General features: G+C 33.2%; 2 protein-coding genes across 4 annotated transcripts in view; both read left to right on the forward strand.

The window, feature by feature from the left end:
• rpp14 (ribonuclease P/MRP 14 subunit) lies at positions 1–7,055 on the forward strand. Of its 2 annotated transcripts, XM_059328407.1 has the most exons (6): positions 1–122; positions 2,348–2,476; positions 3,803–3,887; positions 4,779–4,855; positions 5,565–5,643; positions 6,478–6,576. In XM_059328407.1, exons 2-6 carry the CDS (start codon positions 2,388–2,390, stop codon positions 6,532–6,534), a joined length of 387 nt encoding a protein of 128 aa, XP_059184390.1. In that variant the 5' UTR covers positions 1–122; positions 2,348–2,387; the 3' UTR covers positions 6,535–6,576. The 2 variants fall into 2 exon arrangements, with proteins under 2 accessions (XP_059184390.1, XP_059184389.1); XM_059328406.1 differs by lacking the exons at positions 1–122; positions 2,348–2,476; positions 3,803–3,887; positions 4,779–4,855 and having other exon boundaries at positions 6,478–7,055.
• Positions 7,056–9,027: 1,972 nt separating this feature from the next.
• pxk (PX domain containing serine/threonine kinase) overlaps positions 9,028–23,227 on the forward strand; it is a 37,367-nt gene continuing 23,167 nt past the window's right edge. Inside the window, exons 1-5 of one of the 2 annotated variants that reach the window (XM_059328392.1) lie at positions 9,028–9,382; positions 14,079–14,129; positions 17,568–17,615; positions 20,870–21,056; positions 21,216–21,293. In XM_059328392.1, coding sequence (XP_059184375.1) covers positions 9,281–9,382; positions 14,079–14,129; positions 17,568–17,615; positions 20,870–21,056; positions 21,216–21,293 — 466 coding nt within the window. In that variant the 5' untranslated portion in view covers positions 9,028–9,280. The remainder of the gene's footprint in view (positions 9,383–14,078; positions 14,130–17,567; positions 17,616–20,869; positions 21,057–21,215; positions 21,294–23,227) is intronic. The other variant, XM_059328393.1, reaches the window with a different exon arrangement.

Consider the following 23,227-nt stretch of genomic DNA (forward strand, 5'->3'; position numbering starts at 1 on the left):
ACTGCGCATGCGCCGGATCTCTGAGCATGCTACGCACACAAACTTCAAAGTTTGCAGAGACACCGATCTGTCCATAACACCTGTAACCTTTGACCTCTGACCTCTCAGGGTTCATGCAGCTGGTGAGTTTAACGCTGAAAACTGAATTTATATGTTAATATTATAACAATAACAGTTGGTTTATTGTCTGTTCGCTGTTTTTATCTGTCAGTGTAGCAGCTAATGTAGCTTCAGTTAGCTCGTCCTGCTAACTGAAGCTAACTGAAGCTAACTGAAGCTAACAGCTACTGTTTGACCTGTTAGTCACATGTGACATATTTAACAGTTTCATCTGGAAACAAAGTCCACGTGGAGCCTGTAAATAAAATAAATAATATTTTAGATTAGTTAGTTATCAGTTAGTTATCAGATTTAGCCTGGTGGTTAGCCTGCTAGCTGTGAGTTTATTCATTCAATTTCATTTAAATTCACTTTAATAAGGTTTTATTGGCACGAAAGTCCAAATTTGGACAAAACAATAACAGTAAGATATAAGAATCAATGAAACTAAATAGATACATTTCATAAAATATATGTGTGTGAGACAAATCAATGACAAATATACAATACAATAAGTAAAATAGTAAATAAAAACAACAACAACATAACATGTCAGATACAATATTGTGTAGTAGAGGAGTCACTGTGTGCTTATATATATATATATATATATATATATATATATATATAATGAAATGTGAGACAAAAATCAATGACAAATACACAATTCATTAAATAAAAATAGTAAATAAAGAAAATATATCAATTTGTCAGATGCAATATTGTGTAGTAGAGGAGTCATTGTGTGTATATATTTATATATATATATATATATATATATATATATATATATATATATACAGTATTTCTACACTGTGTTGTTACTACTATTACTTCAGTGAAAGCTCTGAGTTTCACTGATAATTAAAATATCTGACAGACTAATTAGAAAACAGTTGAATTCACTCAACAAATAAAACATTTTTATAATCTTTTCTCTATTGTTCTGTACAAGTTATTACCAAAAAAATGTGAAACACCTCAGCTGGTCACTGTGGTCTTTAGGGGAAACTTGATATGTTTGGGACTATTTTTAGCGGCGTATTAATCTACATGTTGTGCTGCAGTGTGTGTGTGTGGCAGCAGGTAGTTGTGTTTATGAGATTGAGTCAGTGAGCAGTTTTTTAAAGACAATAAGTCCAAATTCTCTGATTTCAGCTTCTTCAATGTGAATATTTCTGGTTTCTTTGTTCCTTTATGACAATAAACTGAATATCTCTTTGGTTTGTGGACAAAACAAGAGATTTGAGGACGTCATCTTGTGGTTTGGAAACACTCATTGATATTTTTATACATTTTATGTCTTTTTGTAGTCATTCTGTGTCTTTTTTTTTTATCATTTTATGTCTCTTTTTTTAGTAATTTTCTGCCTTTTCTGGTTATTTTGTGTCTTTTTTTAGTCATTTTATGTCTTTTTTTTTTAATTTTGTGTCTTTTTTAGTCATTTTGTTTCTTTTTGTGCCTTTTTTTAGTCATTTTGTGTCTTTTTTTTAGTCATCTTGTGTCTTTTTTTTAGTCATCTTGTGTCTTTATTTTAGTCATCTTATGTCTTTTTTTTAGTCATTTTGTGTCTTTTTTTAGTCATTTTGTGTCTTTTTTTAGTCAGCTTGTCTTTTTTTTTAGTTATTTTGTGTCTTTTTTAGTCATTTTGTGTCTTTTTTTTAGTTATTTTGTGTCTTTTTTAGTCAGCTTGTGTCTTTTTTAGTCATTTTGTTTCTTTTTGTGTCTTTTTTTAGTCATTTTGTGTCTTTTTTTTAGTCATTTTGTGTCTTTTTGTGTCTTTTATTAGTCATTTTGTGTCTTTTTTAGTCATTTTGTTTCTTTTTGTGTCTTTTTTTAGTCAGCTTGTGTCTTTTTTTTAGTCATTTTGTGTCTTTTTTTAGTCATTTTGTGTCTTTTTTTAGTCATTTTGTGTCTTTGTTTAGTCATTTTGTGTCTTTTTTGGTCATTTTGTGTCTTTTTTTAGTCATTTTGTTTCTTTTTGTGCCTTTTTTTTAGTCATTTTGTGTCTTTTTTTAGTCATTTTGTGTCTTTTTTTAGTCATTTTGTGTCTTTTTGACGTCATTTTGTGTCTTTTTGACGTCATCTTGTGGTCTGGGAAACACTCACTGATATTTTTATACATTTTATTCACCAAACAACTAATCGATTAATCGTTTAAATAACCGGCAGATTAATCCATAATGACAATAATTGCAGCCCTAGAATACATTTCAACGTGTTGACCCTCCAGTGGTTTGTGTTTCAGCCTGTGATCAGCTGATGGATGCTGTTGATGCTGTAATATAATGAGCGGCGTGCAGCAGAAGGACGCTGCAGGTTTCAGACGGCTCGTGTTGAAGAACGCCTCGCCGTACCACTACCTGAAGGTCCGCCTGTAGGTCACCGGGACACGTCTCAGTCTCTTTATTCTCTTTATTCACCTTCTGAACCATAAACTGTTCATCTGTAACAATTACAGCTAGTAGAGAGAACTCCAACATGTTTTTTGTGCAGTTTTACACGGTTAGGAAAGGAAATCATTTTATTTTTTTACAAAATTTTATTAAAAATGGAATTCATCAATACAACATTGCTACAACATTGATATTTATGAAGATGTGTCACTCTGCAGTAGAAAGTTACACCAAACTGAAGACTTTTCTCTGACAGGATAGAAGAGTATGAAAGATAATTTCTCAGGAAAATAATATCAATGTTTGGTGTGAAAACATCTTATTTCGGGCTATGTATGTTTTATTTTGACGAAACCAAGTGAAATAAAACTAGATTACAAATCAGATAAAAAGACAAAAAACAAATAAAACTGATAAAAAGAATAAAATCAATAAGAGGGATATCATGGCAGAAAAATAATAATGAAATTGTTATTATTTTTTGTCAGAATTAGTCTGTTAAACAAAACAATAATTCGCTTAAATTATTACATAATGAGCCTATTTATTAACTCCGTGCGAAGCAGAAGTGACCCTTGTTTTTACAGATTTTTGTCACTTTTAAAGAATAATGTATGTTTTTCACAGCAAAAATAATAAATCAAAGATGTTTTTTTGTCCAGTTTTACACAGTTACAATGCCATAAATCATAAAAAAGGAAATTATTATTTATTTTTTTACTATACAAAATTGGAAAAATGGAATTCATCAATACAACATTGCTCCAAGTGACTACAAGTGTTACAATATTAGAAATGACCTGAGCCTCTACACACTATATATGTTTTATTATTTACATGTTTATGTTTCTTGTCCTCTCCTCTCTGCTCTGTGTAAATTAGCATTCATGTCTTCACAGCTGCACTGAGGAACAGAATTTAATGTTTTTTAGAGGATCTGGTTCATGCAAATGGTTTAATTTTGGCCAGTTTTAAATGAGACAAGAGGAATAAAATATCAGTATTTTAGGATCAGATTTGGCTTTTTTTCCTGACAAAAGCGTTTGATACACATGATGCATTCAGGAACCACTGCTAGGTTCAACATCCAATGATAATGTCTGTTTTTAAACTTTCTGTCTGTGATATATGATGTAATCCTGGAGATTTTTTTTATTTTTATTTTTTTATTTAAAGAAAAACATGTCTTTCAAACCCCCGGTACTGGGAGGTTAAGAGGTTGTTGTTTTTTCTAATATTTTCATAGCATGAACTAGTTCTTCTGTCCAATAATAATATAATAATAATAATAATAATTGTGGTTGCAGCGTTCTGGAGGATGAGTCGACCCGACTGAGCGCCGTAGAGCTGAAGACGTTCATCATCTCAGGACTCAACAGTCTGTTTGGAGAGGTGACATCACTAATAATCTATAATCAGTATTATTATTGACGGTATGATCCCCAGTGTCATCTGCTCTGTGGAATAAAGTCTAAATATACATCGACTGCTGTTCACTTTGATGTAGAGCTGCAACAATTATTCTATTAATGGAACAATAATTTGATTATTAAATTAATTGTCAACTATTTTGATAATCCAATAATTGGTTTGAGCAGTTTTTTTTAAAGACAATAAGTCCAAATTCTCTGATTTCAGCTTCTTCAATGTGAATATTTCTGGTTTCTTTGTTCCTTTATGACAATAAACTGAATATCTCTTTGGTTTGTGGACAAAACAAGAGATTTGAGGACGTCATCTTGTGGTTTGATATTGATATTTTTATACATTTTGTGTCTTTTTGTAGTCATTCTGTGTCTTTTTTTGGATAATTTTATGTCTCTTCTTTAGTAATTTTCTGCCTTTTCTGGTTATTATGTCTTTTTGTAGTCATTTTGTGTCTTTTTTTGGTCATTTTGTGTCTTTTTCGGTCATTTTGTGTCTTTTTTTGGATCATTTTATGTCTTTTTGTAGTCATTTTGTGTCTTTTTTGGTCATTTTGTGTCTTTTTCGGTCATTTTGTGTCTTTTTTTGGATCATTTTATGTCTTTTTGTAGTCATTTTGTGTCTTTTTTGGTCATTTTGTGTCTTTTTGACGTCATCTTGTGGTTTGGGAAACACTGATTGATATTCACCAAACAACTAATCGATTAATCGTTTAAATAATCGACAGATTAATCCATAATTAAAACAATCATTAGTTGCAGCCCTAGTTTGATGTGTTAATCTAGAATTAGTTTTGTTTAGGAACCTTCAGAGTGCTTTAAATGTTTTTTTAAATGATTTATGATATTTGTGCTTCAGGTTGGAGCAGCGTTGAGCTTCGACGTGTTGAAGTACGATGAAGATTCTCTCACTGCTTTTCTACGTGTCGGCAGCAAGTGAGTTCAGCAGCAGCAGGAGGAAGAAAGATCCACTCCTTCTGGAAAACATGTTTTATTTAATACATGGGTCTCAAACTGGCGGCCCGCGGGCCAATTGTGGCTCTTGTGATGATATTTTGTGGCCCCCACCTTGATATGAAAGTTTAATGTGAGTTTTATATGAATGGCACTTTACCATGTTGTGTGTGGAAGGTCCCTTTAATTACTGGTTTGGGTAATTTTGTGTCTTTTTTTAAATAATTGCGTGTCTTTTTTAAATAATTTTGTGTCTTTTTAAATAATTTTGTGTATTTTTTTGGTAATTTTGTGTCTTTTTAAAATAATTTTGTGTCTTTTTAAAATAATTTTGTGTCTTTTTAAATAATTTTGTGTATTTTTTTGGTAATTTTGTGTCTTTTTTAAATAATTTTGTGTCTTTTTAAATAATTTTGTGTATTTTTTTGGTAATTTTGTGTATTTTTTTGGTAATTTTGTGTCTTTTTTAAAATAATTGTGTGTCTTTTTAAATAATTTTGTCTTTTTTGGTAATTGTGTATTTTTTTAGTCTTTTTGTGTCTTTTTCAAGTAATTTAGTTTTCTTTCTGTCATTTTGTGTCTTTTTTTGGTCATTTTGATACTGCCTCCAGCGGCCCCCAGGTAATTAGAGACCCCTGCTTTAATATGTGTTGTATATATATAATAATAATGTAATGTTTGTGTGTTCCAGAGGTTTGGTGAAGCTGTGGAGCTCTCTGACTCTGCTGGGCTGCTACCAGAACCAGACCTGCGCCTTCAGAGTGCTGCAGGTACTAACACCAGCTTCATTATTATATTAGTTAGTCAATGTTTTGTCTCTCTCTCTATATATATAAATATATATATATATATATATATATATATATATATATGTATATATATATAGCACCTTTTATGCAGGTTAAAATGCTTCAAAAGCCGATTACAAAACAGAACAAATGAAAGCCATAAATAACAGACAAAAGCAATTTTAAAAACTAGAGACCAATTCACAAAATCAATAAAAAATAATACAAATGTAATTAAAAAAACAACAAGAAAACTAGATTACAAATCGGATGGAAAGAAAAAAAAAGGATAAATAAAGATGATAATAAATTACAATAAAAGACTAATAAACAAATAAAACTGATTTTTTTTTTTTAGAAAGGGGGATAAAATGGAAGAATTTTTTTGTTGTCAGAATTAGTCTGTTAAACAAAACAATAATAATTCAATTCAATTATTAAATAATAAACTTAATTATTAACTCTGTGCGAAGCAGAAGTGAGTTTAGTCATTTTGTGTCTTTTGTGTCTTTTTTTAGTCATTTTGTGTCTTTTGTGTCTTTTTTTAGTCATTTTGTGTCTTTTTTAGTCATTTTGTCTTTTTTTTGTCATTTTTTTTGTCATTTTGTGTCTTTTTCTGGTCTTTTTGTGTCTTTTTTCTGTCGTTTTTTAGTCATTTTGTGTCTTTTTTTGGTCATTTTGTGTCATTTTGACGTCATCTTGTGGTTTGTTTTACAGAGTTTTGTAGCTTTCAAGAAAAATGTGTTTGTTTTCACAAATGATGAAGTTAATGAAATGATTAGATTGATAAAATATAATAAACATTTGTGTCTCCAGGTGTCTCCGTTCCTCTTGGCTCTGACAGGAAACAGTCGTGATCTTCATCTGGACTGATCTTCATCATGAGTCTCCTGAGGAGCGTCTTCCTCAGAAGGAGGTGCTGCTCCTCCTCCTCCTCCTGTCTGTCCCTCCGTCTGCTCCACGTGGGCCAGCGCGCCTCCCTCACCAAGGCCTTCTCCTCCAGGGACGTGGAGGTGTTCTCCCGTCTGACGGGGGACACCAACCCGCTGCACCTGGACCCCGGCTACGCCCGCACCACCTCCTTCGGGGCTCCTCTGGTCCACGGCGTCCTCCTCAACGGGCTCATCTCCGCCGTGCTCGGCACCAAGATGCCCGGCCGCGGCTGCGTGCTCCTCCACCAGGAGATCCGCTTCCCCGCCCCCCTCTACCTGGACGAGGAGGTGCTGGCCGAGGCCGAGGTCCTCAGGGTCAAGATGTCCTTCGCCTTCATCGCCGTCTCCTGCTCCGTCAGGGACAAGGTGGTGATGGAGGGGGAGGTGGTGGTCATGATGCCTGAGGAGCAGCAGGGGAGGGAGTAGGAGGAGGAGGAGGAGGAGGAGGAGGAGCAGAGGAAAGCTTGAGAGGAGGAGCAGAGGAGAAGTAGAGGAGGAGCAGAAGAAGGCCTGAGAGGAGGAGGAGCAGAGGAAAGCTTGAGAGGAGGAGCAGAGGAGAAGTAGAGGAGGAGCAGAGGAAGAAGGCCTGAGAGGAGGAGGAGGAGTAGGGGAGGAGGGAGTTGAGAGGAGGAGCAGTGACCTGATGAGACTAAAACTGATGATTTAAAAGAGTCGCTGCAGTTTTTTAGTTGTTAGTTTCTTAGTTTATTAATCTTGAACATCACTGGCTAGGTAATTTATCGTTTGAATGATTAATTTGTTAAATCTGCTCTGTATTTTGTTTAACATGTGAAAGATCGTGTGTGGAATAAAAACTCTTTCGCTATCTTTGTTTTTATTTTGTAAAATCTCTTCAGTTTGTCACAGAGATCAGAATCTGTTTCTTTTTGTTTTTTTGCGGAGTATGTTCTGACAGAGCAGGAAGCAGCTGTGGTGTGTTGGTGCATCACAACAAAGTGCTAAAATATAGATTCAGGCAAGAACTTCCGTCAAAAGACAGCAGCTAAAATAGAAAATATAAACAGTAGAAAAGTCAACAGACAAAAAATCTAAAGAGTAGAAACTATGTTAGATATGTAACTATTTTAATGAGGATCTGCAGACAGGAATAGATTCTCATGATATCAAAGGATCATGTGAGTCTCTTCAGGCTTTGAGTTAAACGTTTCTGTCACATATTTTTTTAGAGTCTCTTCCTTTTTTCCAAACAGTCTCCAGTCTCCAGTGTCCAGTGTCACACTGATCACTTTAACAGCTCAACTCAATGATAACTGTCATTATATTTTATTATTTTATGTCTCAGCTGTCAACGATCTGTGGCTCCAAGCTCTGAAGGAATGTCTTTAAATTTGGCACAAACGTCGACTTGGACTGAAGGAATCACTGATTATATGTTGGAGGTCAGAGGTCAACGTGGCCTCATAAAACACGTTTCTGGCCAGAACTAAAGACTTCATGGACTTTTTATAGCAAACATTTCACACAAATGTCTTTTAGGATTAAATGATGAATGTGTGACATTTTTGAAGGTCAACTTCACTGTGACATCATTTTCTCTTTTGCCATTAAAACTAAAGTCTTGAAGTCTTCAGTGTCTAACTTGAGACTGGATCTTTTAGATGTGTGTTAAGGATCCACAGTTTATTTCATTTTCATTTATTCTTCATTTATTTTCTCGAGGAACCACTGAAAATTTGGTTGTCACAGCAGTCTGGTATTTAACTTCAATAAAATACAATAAAATAAAATACTGGGGTAGAATAAATAAAAACAACAATAGAAGAAAACCCAGAATAAAACAGGGACACTTAAAAAGTCAAAAAAGAGAAGCTGGTAGGTAAGATGATGATATGATGGTAATCATGTCATTGTGACTAGACACTATATATATATATATATATATATATATATATATATATATATAAGGCCAGTATAATAATAGCAGTATGTCACTGTATATAGTAATAATAGTAATGGCAGCAACAGTATATGTATATAATAATAATAGTTGTAGTAATAATAATAATAACAACATAGCAATGTGTCATATATTTAGCCTGTGCAGGGTGTGCATACATAACAATATATAATAGGTAAACATGTATAAATAAATATACAATACATACACACACACACACACACACACACACATCTATACATAAGAACCCCTGTTTGATACTTAAAGACCTCATAAATTGAAAGTAGTTGCAAATGTTTCAATACAAGTTTAATTGTATTTGTTCAGGTTTTTTTGGATAAATTATTTATTTATTTATTTCCCCCACATCATCTGACAGAGCAGATTTTTTATTTATTTAATTATTTAATTATTTAATTATTTAATTATTTAATTATTTAATTATTTAATTATTTAATTATTTAATTATTTAATTATGTATCTATTTATCAACAGTTCCTCTTCCCGGCCGGCAGGAGGCGCAGACGCGCCGTGACGTCGTTTCCCAGCCGCTAATTGTGACGCCGAAGCTGCGCGTTGACGTCACGGTTGACGTTCGCTCCAGCGGCTAAGCTAACAAGCTAACGGCTAGTCAGGTGTTGTTCCTGCTCTGCTCGGCGGGGCTCCGCCTCACTGTCTCCGCCTCAGCGTCTCCCTCCCCGGCGGCTCACTCGCCGACACACGGACTCTCGGCTCGGACCTCCCCGCTCCACCGCTCTCTCCCTCCGGGATGTCTTTCCTGGAGCAGCCGGCCCCCGGCAGCCCGCTGCTGGACGACACGGTCCCGCTGACGGCGCTGATCGAAGCCAGCCAGAACCTGCAGTCCCACACGGTGAGTTCCACCTGGAAACAACCGACATTAACCGGCAACAACCTGCAGGATGAACCGCCAAACATGTACCGGTTGTTCACCTGGACAGGTAGATGTCTGCCTGCTGCCGGGGCTCAAATTAACACGAGTTATTCTGAAGGGGCGTTAAAATCAATCGTCGATGCGTCACCAGTTCCATTATCGGACACAGATGTAAACGCTTAATGTAATCTAATTTTCTGTTAATTATTAAACCGACCAGAAACCAGCTGTTACTACTGACGTCAATATACTCGTAAAAACATTAATATCAGCCCCGTGGGTCAACTGGCAAGCTCATTTTAAGCATCAAAGTGCCCGCTGTGACTCCATTATCGGACAGGCTGGCAGCTGACTCGGGCTCTGTCACTGATTAAGCAATTTCCTGGAAGCTTTTCTGCTCGCAGCAAACTGCTGATTTAACGTTTCACGGGACGTGGACTGGATCATTGACACTGACTGGCTGATTAAAAAGGTCAGGGGCCGAAAATGTGCCTGTAAAAGCCCCGAGAAGCGTCTCTGATCTATTCTGGGAAATCATTAAACCGGATTCCATTTAAAAGTTGTGCATCTTATTGATTCCTCTTCATGCTGACAAACAAAAAGGCTATCTACAACAAAAAGTGTGGTCGTTTTTAATCCGCTATGGCCTGTTATAACATTCGGCATACAGCCTCTCCATCAGATGTCTGTAATAAAATGCGTAGTTTCTGTTTTTGGCCCCATTGACAGCTGCCTGCTCACATGGCTTTAGTAGACAATAACCGCTAGAAATGCTGTTTTTGTTGAAACAAGTGCTGCTTTCTGTATGTTATCTATGCCGAATCGTAGATATTTTGAGTCTGTATGTGCGAGTTTAAAGGTTTTGTCACAAATAAAACATATCTGCTGAAATCCACTGACAACATTAAAGAGTCGGATTTTCAGACGGAGTTTGTCGTGACGTCAGAACTCCACGGTGAAGGGGAAACCCCACTTATTGGGGGTTTCTTTGCACTGAAATGTGAACTTTGAACTCGTGTGTGTTTTAACAAAACGACTTTTAAACAAAGTGACAGTCAGCGACCAGGTGATGTTTTATATCAGGAGAATTAAACGGGACATGTGTGGCCTGTCCGATAATGGGCGCAGCTGCGGTGGGTTTGTTGTTGACAGTCCGACTGGGATCAGCTGAGCTAGCCAGTTAGCTCAACATGCTAATGTCAGGCATCTGAAACACAATAATAACAGCACAGATAATAATAATAATGAAGGATGGATTTATTTATTTTTATTTTTATTTTATTTTATTTTTTTATTGTATTTTTTTATTTTTTAAACATATATTTATTGCACATTTTGTTAATTTTCAAACGGTGAACAACATAGAACAAGAAGGCACATACAAGAAAACAACAACAATAATGATGATGGAAATAAAATTAATAAATAAATAACTGGAAGGAAGAAAAAAAAGGGGGGGGTTAAAATCATAGTGGTAGAAAGATAAATAAATGAAAAATAAGCAAATAATAAATAAATGCATTTATCTACACACACACACACACTCAGAGAGATACATATAATGTCTAAAGCTCTAAATATGAATTCTTAATCAAGATAAAATGAAAAGATAAATAAATCTTCAGTTCAGCTCATCGTTCCGCCGTCTACTTCAAGGATGTGATTATTATTAGATTAATATATTAACTCATTACGGCTCATTATAAAGGCATTATTTGAACAGATGTCTTTGTTTACTTCTATTAATCTCTCTGGAAACTCACCAAAAACTGCAACTTTTCTTTCATTCAGAACGAAACTATTGCAGATGTCTTTGATGCTGAATCTGTCAGATGACTTTCCATAATTTCTCAACACAAGCAGCTCCATAATTAACACAATACTTCCAGGACAAGTCACACACACATCAGTAATAAGACAAATTACTAAATGAAATGTTGTTTTGATGCACTGACAATGATAATTTTGAAGCTTCTAAGTTTGAAGCTTTTGTATGTGAAGCTCAGAGAAACATCAGTACGCTTTATTTGTTTACTATCACTTGAAACTAATGTGCTTCTCTGGTTTCTGCTCTCTTTTTTTCTAACTAATGCTGTTTTATAAGCCTGTTGGGACTGGGTGTGTTCATTATTTATTATTCATTATTTATGAATGAATGGACAATAATAAAATCAATCCAAAAAACACCACAATAAGAATTCTCGTCCCTTGTTCAGCAGCATGTTGACCTGATATGGACGGCAAATAAAACTCCAGTTTCACTGTTTTATGATTCATATGCAGGTTAACAAGAGTTCAATGAGCTCTGCAGCTTTTCATGACCGAATAAATACAGCAGAAGTAATAAATTATATGACGCTGACTACAGAAACTGTATTTAACCTCCTGTTATGTTTGTTTCTCATTAACAGAAATAATGTTTGTTGATTAATTTGATCTGGGCATATTTAATGATCCAAAAGTGTCAGAAAATTAAAAAAAAATCCCAATAAATATAGTTTAAATTTCATTAATAACTACATTACTGTCCATTTAATCAAAATTTAGTGCAGTGTTGTTCTTTACCTCTCACAGATCAGGTTCAACTCGTTTTTCATAAAAAAAAATGCACATTAAAACTTTTTTTCTGTATATTGCAAATACCTACATGTAAGATACAATAGTTTTGCATGACACTGATTTTAAAAAAAAAATTATTTGACATTTTTTACATTTTTTCTTTGCATGAAGAAATACTTTCAACGATTTTTTAATAATATTTTTAAACTTCAAAATGGGTCAATTTGACCTGTAACATAACAGGAGGGTTAATATGGATCCAGGTTATTATAGTTAACAAAAACTAATGGAATAAGGAAAACTAGAATTTAAAAAAAAAATTTGTTAACTGAAAAAAAACAAAACAAGACTTTTTTTATTTTATTTTTTTAAAGGATGTTTGAAGTTGAGCTTTGGGGATTTTTTCTTTTTTTTTGTTGGTCATTTTGTGTCTTTTTTGAGTCATTTTGTGTCTTTTTTGTGTTTTTTGGTCATTTTTGTGTTTTTGGAGTCATTTTGTGTGTTTTTTGGTCATTTTGTGTCATTTTGTGTCTTTTTTTGGTAATTTTTGGATTTCTTCAGTAGTAAAAGATGAAAGAAAATCCTTCAATGAGAGTTTGTGTTGTGTCAGAGCAGCTGGACAGGAAGTGATGTCATCAGCTTTTGTTGTTTTATTGACATCCTGGTTCCTGTTAGTGAAGCAGCTCAGCTCCATGAATGAAGAGATTAGAGCAGAAACCAAAGTCTGAGCCTGAGAGGATTAGATCACACAGACCATGTTTACACCATGGACTGGTTTTATTATGTGGAGGTTTGTTGTTTTTGTTGCTTATTAGAACATTTTCTCTGTGAACATGAGACATAATCAGACAGATTCTTCTCCTGAACAGAGTTTTTATTTGGAAATGAAACAGAAAGTGAACAAACCTGAAATCTGAACCTGTTTGATTAGTTTCAACGAGGCTTTTTCTTTATTATTGAAACTATAACTATACTAAATTAATTTACTTGAGTTCTCATGATCTTATAATCTTAAAATATAATCTCAATCTTCTCTCATTATATTATTACAATTCTTGTTATGAAATCTTGTCTTTGTAATTTTATCCTTTTAATCATTTAAATTAAAACGTTATCTAACAATAATATTTTTCCCTCATAAAACTGCAACTTTATTCCTGTACCATGATGTCCCAAAAAAAAAAAAAATCACACTTAGACTGAGAAAAAATTCATGATCATGATCTAAGATTTTTTTTCATATTGATATCGATTAATTAGTGACAATATTATGGCTTTTTCTCTTATTGGATTACACAATTTTGTGTAATATTATGCTCAATGCATGAAAAATCCTAAACTTTTTAATCATAAAATACTGCGTTTATTTGCATATAATCATATTTTTCTCATGAATATTATCATTTTTAACCCCTTTAATGACTTATTTTATTCTACTGCATTAAAACATTTATTCCCCTTTTTATTTTATTTTTACAACGCAGCTCTTTCTTTCAGTTTTAAGTAAAGAATTCCACCTTTTTCTCTCCATATTCAACAGATTTTCTTCTCCCAGTGTTGTCTCATTAATTTAGTCATTCATATTTCTTATTATGTCTTTTTATCAGACTTCAATCAATCAATCAATCAATCAATCAATCAATCAATCAGACTTTATTTTTATAGCACTTTTCATACAAGAGATGCAACACAAAGCGCTTTACATAAAAAAGAAGAAAATTACAATAATAATAAAAAAGGCAGCTTAGAAATTAATTAAATAAAAAAAATAATAATAAAGTCAGATAAGATAAAATAAAGTAAAAAAAAATAAAATAAATATATATAATAAAAATAAATACATTTTAAAAAGTCAATTATTATTAAGTCATTAAAAGTCAAGAATAATGTTAAACACAGTAAAAAATAAATAAAAATTAAAAAAATTTAAAAAAGCTAGATAAAACAATAAATAAATAATTAAGAAATAGAGCATGATAAAATATGTATATATAGAAATTGGCTAATAAATAGTAGCAAATAAATAAATAATTGTGTATTGTATTTATTGTGCATTATGTATGATAAAAAGCATTCTATGTGTGTTTGATGCCTCTTCTCTTGTCTTGTTGGCCAGGAGTACATCATCAGAGTCCAGAGGGGCGTGTCTTCAGAGAACAGCTGGCAGGTAAACCGACCAATCACAGTGAAGGATCAATGTTTTCACAGCCTCCTTTTAATGTGTGAAACAGAACAGAGAGCTGCTTTAATAAGGATTATTAAAAAAGAGTCTAAAATAGAGTTTGACACAATGTGCAAATCAGAGAAACACAGGAGTTCTTTTATACTGCTATAAGGTTTTTTTTGTTTTTTAATAGATTTTATTGATTTTTATCAAAACATAAACGACATATAAGTTCTTTCTATATTCACAAAAATATCACAACAGATAGGAAACTTCACGACTGACCTCACTCCAAAAAATAAAAAAATAAATAAAATAAAATGAAAATAGATAAATAAAGTAAGAAAGGCAGCAATAAAAGAAAGGAGAGAGAAAAAAAGAGGTCTCAGTCTCAGTCACCAGCTGTCAATTAATATTAATTAATATAAATTAGAAATTATACTAATATATAAGACAATAAACAGGGAGGATGATGTTAATAATATATGACATATAATAATGAATTATGAATATATTAAATGAAAAAGAAGGATAAAGAGTAAAATTAAATTTCATATACCTATACCTACCTAGTACAATATAAATATATATATATATATATATATATACACACACACACATACATACACATACATATATATATATATATTACTGCTATAAGGTTTTATAATGCACAAAAATAACTTTGTCTGTCTTGAAGCTGCTGTGACACTATAACTCCCTGTAAACCAGGGGTCTCAAACTCTACTTACCAGGGGGCCGCTGGAGGAAGTATCAAAATGACCAAAAAAGACAGAAAATTACTGAAAAAACACTAAATTACTTTCAAAAAAAGACAAAAAATGACAAAAAAAAGTCACAAATGACCAAAAAATACCCACAATTATTTTAAAAAGACACAAAATAACAGAAAAAATTTTAATTACTTAAAAAAGCAACAAAATGACAGAAAAAAGACACAGAATTTATTTTTTATTGATAATAACCAAAATTATGATGAATAAACCATGTTAAATGTCTAGATATCAGCTCTTAAATTAAACTCTTATCAGATATTTCTGTTGTTATCATTATATTTGTCCAAACAAATGAACTTTTAGTTGAACCAGACATTAAAATGAACAAGAAACTGAAGAAGAAGCTGGTCTAATATTTTTTCCATGACTGTATAATGTGTTCCAACCAAGGTTATTATAGTTAACGAAAACTAACAAAATAACGAAAACTAAAATTGAAAAAACATTTTCGTTAACTGAAATAAAAATAAAAACTAGAGTTTTTAAAAAAAACAAAAAACTAAAACTGTATTGCGTGGTTACAAAACTAACTAAAACTAACTAAAATTATAGTGAAAATGTCCTTAGTTTTTTCGTTTTTGTCAACTTTTTTCATTCATAATTCAGTGTTTCTATTTGAACATGCAACACATGGTGAATATGTTTACTGAGACTGGGATGTTTACACTAGAACCAAAATACAAAACAGTTAATAACCTTATTGGGGCTGAGATGATAAACCAAAGGAAATAAAGGCAAATTTTATTATGACCACTTTGAATCTGGCACCCAACACATAGCCCATTACAAAAAAACTAAAACTAATAAAAACTAAACTAAAACTAAGCATTTTCCTAAACTAAAACTAGAAAATTCACTCTAAAAACGAACTAAAACTAACTGAATTTGAAAACAAAAATTCACAACGAAATTAAAACTAAAACTAATGAAAAATCCAAAACTATGATAACCTTGGTTCCAACCTCAGCTGCAACACCTGAAGCAGCTGATGAACCTGCTGACTTTCTTATTTCTTCATTCTGTGAGGAAACATGAAGCAGATGGTGAACCTGAGCTGAACTCACTGTGTCCTGGAACAGAGCTGCTTTTGTTACAATCTTTACTTTAAACTGTGAATAAACGTACAGAATACCAAAAGATAACAGAAGAATCAGGAACACAGTAAACATTGAGAAATCAAACCTAAAGCAGAACCAGACAGGAAAAGACGACAAAAAGGAAAGAAATCTACTGTTCAATAAATAAATGAAGCTTTGGTTTCTGTTATTGTCTGATAGGAACTTTATCATCACCACTATGTTGTAATGTTTGATATTTATGCCGGCGTTCTGTCCAGTGTTTACATGCTGTAATATTAGAAAAGAAATATTATGCAACTCATATAGTACAGGAGCAATCTCAATAAATTAGAATATCATAGAAAAGTTTATTTATGTCAGTAATTCAATTCAAAAAGGTGAAATAACACATTATATAGATCCATTAAACAGAGAGTGAAACATTTCATGTCTTCATTTATTTAATTTATTCTAATTATAATGATTATAGCTTACATTTAATGAAGACATAAAATTCACTGTCTCAAAAAAATGTGTAATATTACAAAAGACCAATTTTAAAAAGTCTGTTTAATATGTAAATGTTTCCTCTGAACAGTTTGTCGTCTATATGACTCAATACTTGGTTGACTTGAACTACTGAGATGGACGAGGAGACTCGTCATTAATCAACATCACTCCAAAAAAAGAAAAAAAGACACAAATTGACCACAAAAAAGACATAAATTGACCGTAAAAAGACACAAAATGACAAAAAATGCACAAAATGGCCCAAAAAAGGCACACAATTTACCAAAAAAAGATGCTAAATGGCCAAAAAAGACACAAATTGACTGCAAAAAGGCACAAAAAGACACAAATTGACCGTAAAAAGACACAAAATGACAAAAAATGCACAAAATGGCCCAAAAAAGACCACAAAATTTACCAAAAAAAGATGCTAAATGACCAAAAAAGACACAAATTGACTGCAAAAAGGCACAAAAAGACACAAATTGACCGTAAAAAGACACAAAATGACAAAAAATGCACAAAATGGCCCAAAAAAGACACAAATTGACTACAAACAGACGTAAAATGACCAAAAAAAGACACAAAATGACCAAAAAAACACATAAAATGACCAAAAAGGACACCAATTGACCAAAAAAAAGACCAAAAAACCCCCACAAATTGACAAAATAAACCCCATTAAATTCCTGAAGACTTCTCTCCATTTTCTCTCTTTGTTATTGTGTCCATCTATGTGACTCAATACTTGGTTGACTTGAACTACTGGAAATGAACTTTTACATCATATTCTACTGTATTTAGATGATCCTGTATGTTTTTCCTCAAGAATGTGTAAAAAGTGTAAACTGTGTGTGCTCTCTGTGTTTTATGCTTTGCTAAATACATTTTTAGCAGCATTTACTACTGGTTATAATGCATTTACTACTGGTTATAATGCATTTACTACTGGTTATAATGCAGATACTACTGGTTATAATGCATTTACTACTGGTTATAATGCATTTACTACTGGTTATAATGCAGATACTTATTAATCCCTAATATTACTAACTGTTGAGTGTGTTTGTCTGCAGGTGATTCGTCGTTACAGTGACTTCGATGTTCTCAACAGCAGCCTGATGGTGAGTTTACATCATCACTGAGATCAGCTAGTCAGTTAGTCAGTCAGTCAGTTAGTCAGTTAGTCAGTTAGTTAGTTAGATAGTTAGATAGTTAGTTAGTTAGTTAGTCAGTTAGTTAGATAGTTAGATAGTTAGATAGTTAGTCAGTTAGTTAGTTAGTTAGTTGGTTAGTTAGTTAGTTGGTTAGTTAGTCAGTTAGTCAGTTAGTTAGTTAGTTAGATAGTTAGTCAGTTAGATAGTTAGTAAGTTAGTTAGTTAGTTGGTTAGTTAGTCAGTTAGTTAGTCAGTTAGTTAGTCAGTTAGTTAGATAGTTAGATAGTTAGATAGTTAGATAGTTAGTCAGTTAGTTAGTTAGTTGGTTAGTTAGTCAGTTAGTTAGTCAGTTAGTTAGATAGTTAGATAGTTAGTCAGTTAGTCAGTTAGTTAGTTAGTCAGTTAGTTAGTCAGTTAGTTAGTCAGTTAGTTAGATAGTTAGATAGTTAGATAGTTAGATAGTTAGATAGTTAGTCAGTTAGTCAGTTAGTTAGTTAGTCAGTTAGTTAGCCGGTTAGTTAGTCAGTTAGTCAGTTAGTTAGTCAGTTAGTTAGATAGTTAGATAGTTAGTCAGTTAGTTAGTTAGTCAGTTAGTTAGTCAGTTAGTTAGTCAGTTAGTTAGATAGTTAGATAGTTAGATAGTTAGATAGTTAGTCAGTTAGTCAGTTAGTTAGTTAGTCAGTTAGTTAGCCGGTTAGTTAGTCAGTTAGTCAGTTAGTTAGTTAGTTAGTTAGTTGGTTAGTTAGTCAGTTAGTCAGTTAGTTAGTTAGTTAGTCAGTTGGTTAGTTAGTTAGTCAGTTGGTTAGTTAGTTAGTCAGTGAGTCAGTTAGTCAGTTAGTCAGTTAGTCAGTTAGTCAGTGAGTCAGTTAGTCAGTGAGTCAGTTAGTTAGTCAGTTAGTCAGTTAGTTAGTTAGTTGGTTAGTCGGTTAGTTAGTTAGTCAGTCAGTCAGCCTGCTTCCTGTCTGACTGGCTGGTTTCAACACGCTGAGCTCTGACTGGTGATTTCCCAGAAGCCTCTGCTGAGCGTCTGTTAGCTGGTTATCTGTTAGTTTGGACTGAATATTAAAGTTCTCTCACCCAGAGTCTGTTTACTAAGAGCTGCTGTGGTTTTCACACTGCATCACTCCTCATGGAGCTCATTACCAGGGTTATTATAGTTTTAGATTTTTCATCAGTTTTAGTTTTAATTTCATTGTGAATTTTTGCTAGTTAGTTTTAATGAGTTTTTAGAGTGAGTTTGCTAGTTTTAATTAGTTTTTATTTTTTGGAAAATGCTTAGTTGTAGATTAGTTTTTATTAGTTGCAGTTGTTTTGTAATGGAGTATTTGTTGGCTTTTTAAATCTGGACTTTTTTTCTCGTAAATTTGTCACTTTTTTTTATTTTAAATTCGTCACTTTTTTCTTGTTAATTTGTCACTTTTTTCTCAATAATTTGACATTTATTTCTTTAAATTTGTCACTTTTTTCTTTTAAATTCGTCACTTTTTTCTTGTAAATTTGTCACTTTTTTCTTTTGAATTTGTCACTTTTTTCTTGTTAATTTGTTACTTTTTTTCTCGTAAATTTGACTTTTTTTTTCTTTAAATTTGTCACTTTTTTTCTTGTAAATTTGTCACTTCTTTCTTGTTAATTTGTCACTTTTTTCTCGTAAATTTGAGATTTTTTTTTATTAGTTTTAGTTTTCTGTAATGGGGTATTTGTTGGGTAACTTGCTTTTTAGGAGCATAACATTTGTGACTGGACGTTGAAGTTTCCATCTGTAAATAAACTCTCACAAAGAGCTTTAACGTGTTTAAGGAGAAACGGATTATTGACAGAATATTGTGGAGAGAGAGAGACTCACTTATAGATATTAAACTTCTAGTTCAACAGAAAACTGGATCAAAGGAGCTCAAACCAAATCTGGACTCACTAACACACCTTAAAGGTAATAAACTCCATCACATGACGTCCTCACAAGGCCTGACACAGTTTCAGCAGTAAACTCTCCAACATGCAGCTAGTTTACAGCTCTGAGAGCAGTCAGAGGTCAGAGGTCAAAGGTCAGCTCTCAGCAGCAGCAGACTTCAGCTCACAGAGCAGAGTCGACATGAACGGAGCTTTAAATCATCACCAGAACAACAACCAGATGCAGGATAGAAGGAGAATACACAACATTCACGCCTTAAAGTATATAAATGGCTGCAGCCATGTTACAGTCAAGGAAATAATATTAGACCACCTGGTTTTCTTCACTTTCTTTATTTTACTATTTTTAGATGTAAAAATGACCAAAAGACACAAAATGACCAAAAGTAGATGTAAAAATTATGAAAAAAAGACAAAAAAAGGACACAAAATTATTAAAATAGAAACAAATTGACCAAACCAATTGTAAAAAAAGACCAAAAAAATACACAAAATTAACGAAATAGAAACAAATTAACCAAAATAGATGTAAAAATGAACAAAAAAGACAGAAAATTACCAAAAGTAGATGTTAAAATAACTGAAAAAGACAAAAAAAGATGAAAAAAAGATATAAAAGGACACAAAATTATTAAAATAGAAACAAATTGACCAAAATAAATGTAAAAAAAAGAAAAAAAAAATACGCAAAATTATCAAAATAGAAACAAATTGACCATCTTGATAATGAATTTGCTTTTTATCAAGAAACAATGTTAAATTAAACTCTTTTCCATGACTGTTTATATAACAGAGAGATGGTCTCTACATTAGTGAGTCCAGGTTGAGATCTTATTGATCTTTAGTAAACCTATAATAAATAGATCAGGTCTGAACCGGTCTGGATCAGACCTGATGTTGTGTTTGAGATCCTCCTGGTCTCGGCTCCTCTCATCTTCCTGGATAACAGGAAGTTAGCAGTTTCTTTCTGCTGAGCTTTCACCAGCTCATTTCCTGCTGGGGTCCCCCGCTGACCCCGCCCCCCCCCCCCGGCCCCCCCGCCGGGCCCCACAGGCCCCCCCGCTGACCTCGGCCCCCCCCCCCGCTGCCCCCCCGCCGGGCCCCCACAGGCCCCTGATCCTCAGCAGAACCAGACCTGCTGCTGGTCTCTGGACACTAGAGCAGAAAACTCAGTTTCTGTGATAATAAAACGTGTGTGTGTGTGTGTGTGTGTGTGTGTGTGTGTGTGTGTGTGTGTGTGTGTGTGTGTGTGTGTGTGTGTGTGTGTGTGTGTGTGTGTGTGTGTGTGTGTGTGTGTGTGTGTGTGTGTGTAGGTCTGTGGCATCACTCTCCCGCTTCCTCCCAAGAAGCTGATTGGAAACATGGACAGAGAGTTCATAGCAGAGAGGCAGCGAGGCCTGCAGGCCTTCCTGGACTCCATTACCCAGCATCCTCTGCTCTCCAGCTCCCTCACCGTCAAGAAGTTCCTCGACCCCAACAACTACTCTGCCAACTACACAGGTCCGTCTCTGTTCTCCTTCACTGCACAATTAATGACGTTATTACCAAACTACATTTACCTGAATACCTTCATAGTCACTGTAATATAAATATATGTATATATATATTTATATATATATGACATGTTCTAGTAGTAACTGAGTTTATTGTGTGTGTCAGAGATCGCCCTGCAGCAGGTCTCCATGTTCTTCAGGTCCGACCTGAAGTGGGAGGTCCTGGAGCCGCTCAGAGACATGGGTAAGACAACCGCAGTGCTTTTATTTTGAAGGCGCTTTACATACACTACTGGTCAAAAGTTTTAGAACACACCAACTTTTCCAGAATTTAATTGAAAATGATGCAGTTTAATGTCTCAGTGTACTCGGAAATTAATGCACATATGCAACATTTAAAATTCTTTATTGAGCATGATAGTGTTTTGAAAGTAAAAAAAAGATTCAAAATCACATTTTATGTTGGACTAAAGGACTAAAAAAAGACACAAAATGACCAAAAAAAAGACACAAAATGACAAAAAAAGACACAAAATGACAAAAAAAGACACAAAATGAAAAAAAAGACACCAAAAGACACAAAATGACTAAAAAAAGACACAAAATGACTAAAAAAAGACACACAATTACCAAAAAAAGACACAAAATGACTTACAAAGACATGAAAAGAATTCAAAAATGGACAAAATAGCCCAAGACTCCATAGAGTTAAGTTGTTAACCCATTTCTTGTTCCCTGAAAAAGGCCTACTTGTATAATTCTGAAATGTACATTATCTTTCAGTTTTGGTTAAGCTTACCTTTTTTTATTTACCTCTGGCAGTTCACCACTTACCTTTGGACCCTTTCAAGCTGTTCATTTGACTTGAACTGCTTGAATTTCAATAAAAAATTGAAAAATTGGGGTGTTCTAAAACTTTTGACCGGTAGTGTATATCTGAGTCACCTCGGTACCTTGTCAAAAACATGTGTTGCTTTTTGCATAAAGTTAATAAATTGCTGGTTTACTGCATAACATACATGCTTTATATTGTTTTTGTGGTTTGAATGTTTGTTTAGTAGCTGAATGACGGTCGGCTGTTTAACTGATAGTTCACTAGATTTATTTACAAATCGCTCCATGAAAATAAAATCAGACATTCTTTGTTCACCTTGTGAATCCACCGTAAGAAAACAATAACAAACATTAGCAAAACACTTTTACTATAGTTAAGACAACAAATATATCCACTAATATATATGAGAGAATAAATAAACTTTACCAAACCTTGTTTCCTGTCAGTCAGCCACTATAGAAGCCTTTAGATACTTTATATCAACTTTATATGAATTAAGACGCACTCGTTATTATTTACTATTTGTTTTTCATTTAACCGTTCCACGTGTTATTTCCTGTCACTACCTTTCAAAATTAAAACACCCCGTTTCACACTGGACGGCACCTTTTCAAAATAAAAGCATCACAACATTGTACAAAAATGAAAAACAAGCTATATAATACAAAAAAATCTGTGTATCATTTGTTCTTTCCATTTTCATTTGGCAATCAAACATCAAATAATGAAAAATTGACTGGTTATTTTGTTATTTGTTGTCTATTATAAAACAAAAAACAAAAAAAATGCTTGTTTTTTCATATTTCAATCTTAGGCTCAGATCAAAAATGCGAAATGGAAAAACGAGCACCAGGAATGAATTTGATTTTAATATTTAATTAGTCGGTTTTACGTGACCCGAAAGTTTGACTGATGGTCAGTTATTCTCTTCTCTGTAGTGAAACCAGCTGTCACTATATAATAATAATAATAATAATAATAATATATAATGTAATGCGCCCGTATTGTGATATTTATGTTTTTTTTCCAGTATAAAACTCTTAAAACCATCAGAGAGGAGATGAAGTATTAACTTTACATCAACACAACACGTGAAATAATTAAATTATGTCGCGCTGAAAATGTATTTGTTGTGTCGACGTGCGGTTTTCAGTTTTCAGAATAAAGTGTTACACAACCAGCCAAATACCAGATAAATATGTAAATAAGATTAACTGCATGATATTCACAGAACTGTTCACTGTGGATTTTAAAAAAATAAAACGCCTTGCACTTATGTCGGTTATTATAAAAAAAAACATGTTAAATGTCTAGATATCGGCTCTTAAATGAAACTTTTCATT

This window comes from Centropristis striata, chromosome 3 (assembly GCF_030273125.1).
Source record: "Centropristis striata isolate RG_2023a ecotype Rhode Island chromosome 3, C.striata_1.0, whole genome shotgun sequence".
Taxonomy (NCBI): Eukaryota; Metazoa; Chordata; class Actinopteri; order Perciformes; family Serranidae; genus Centropristis; species Centropristis striata.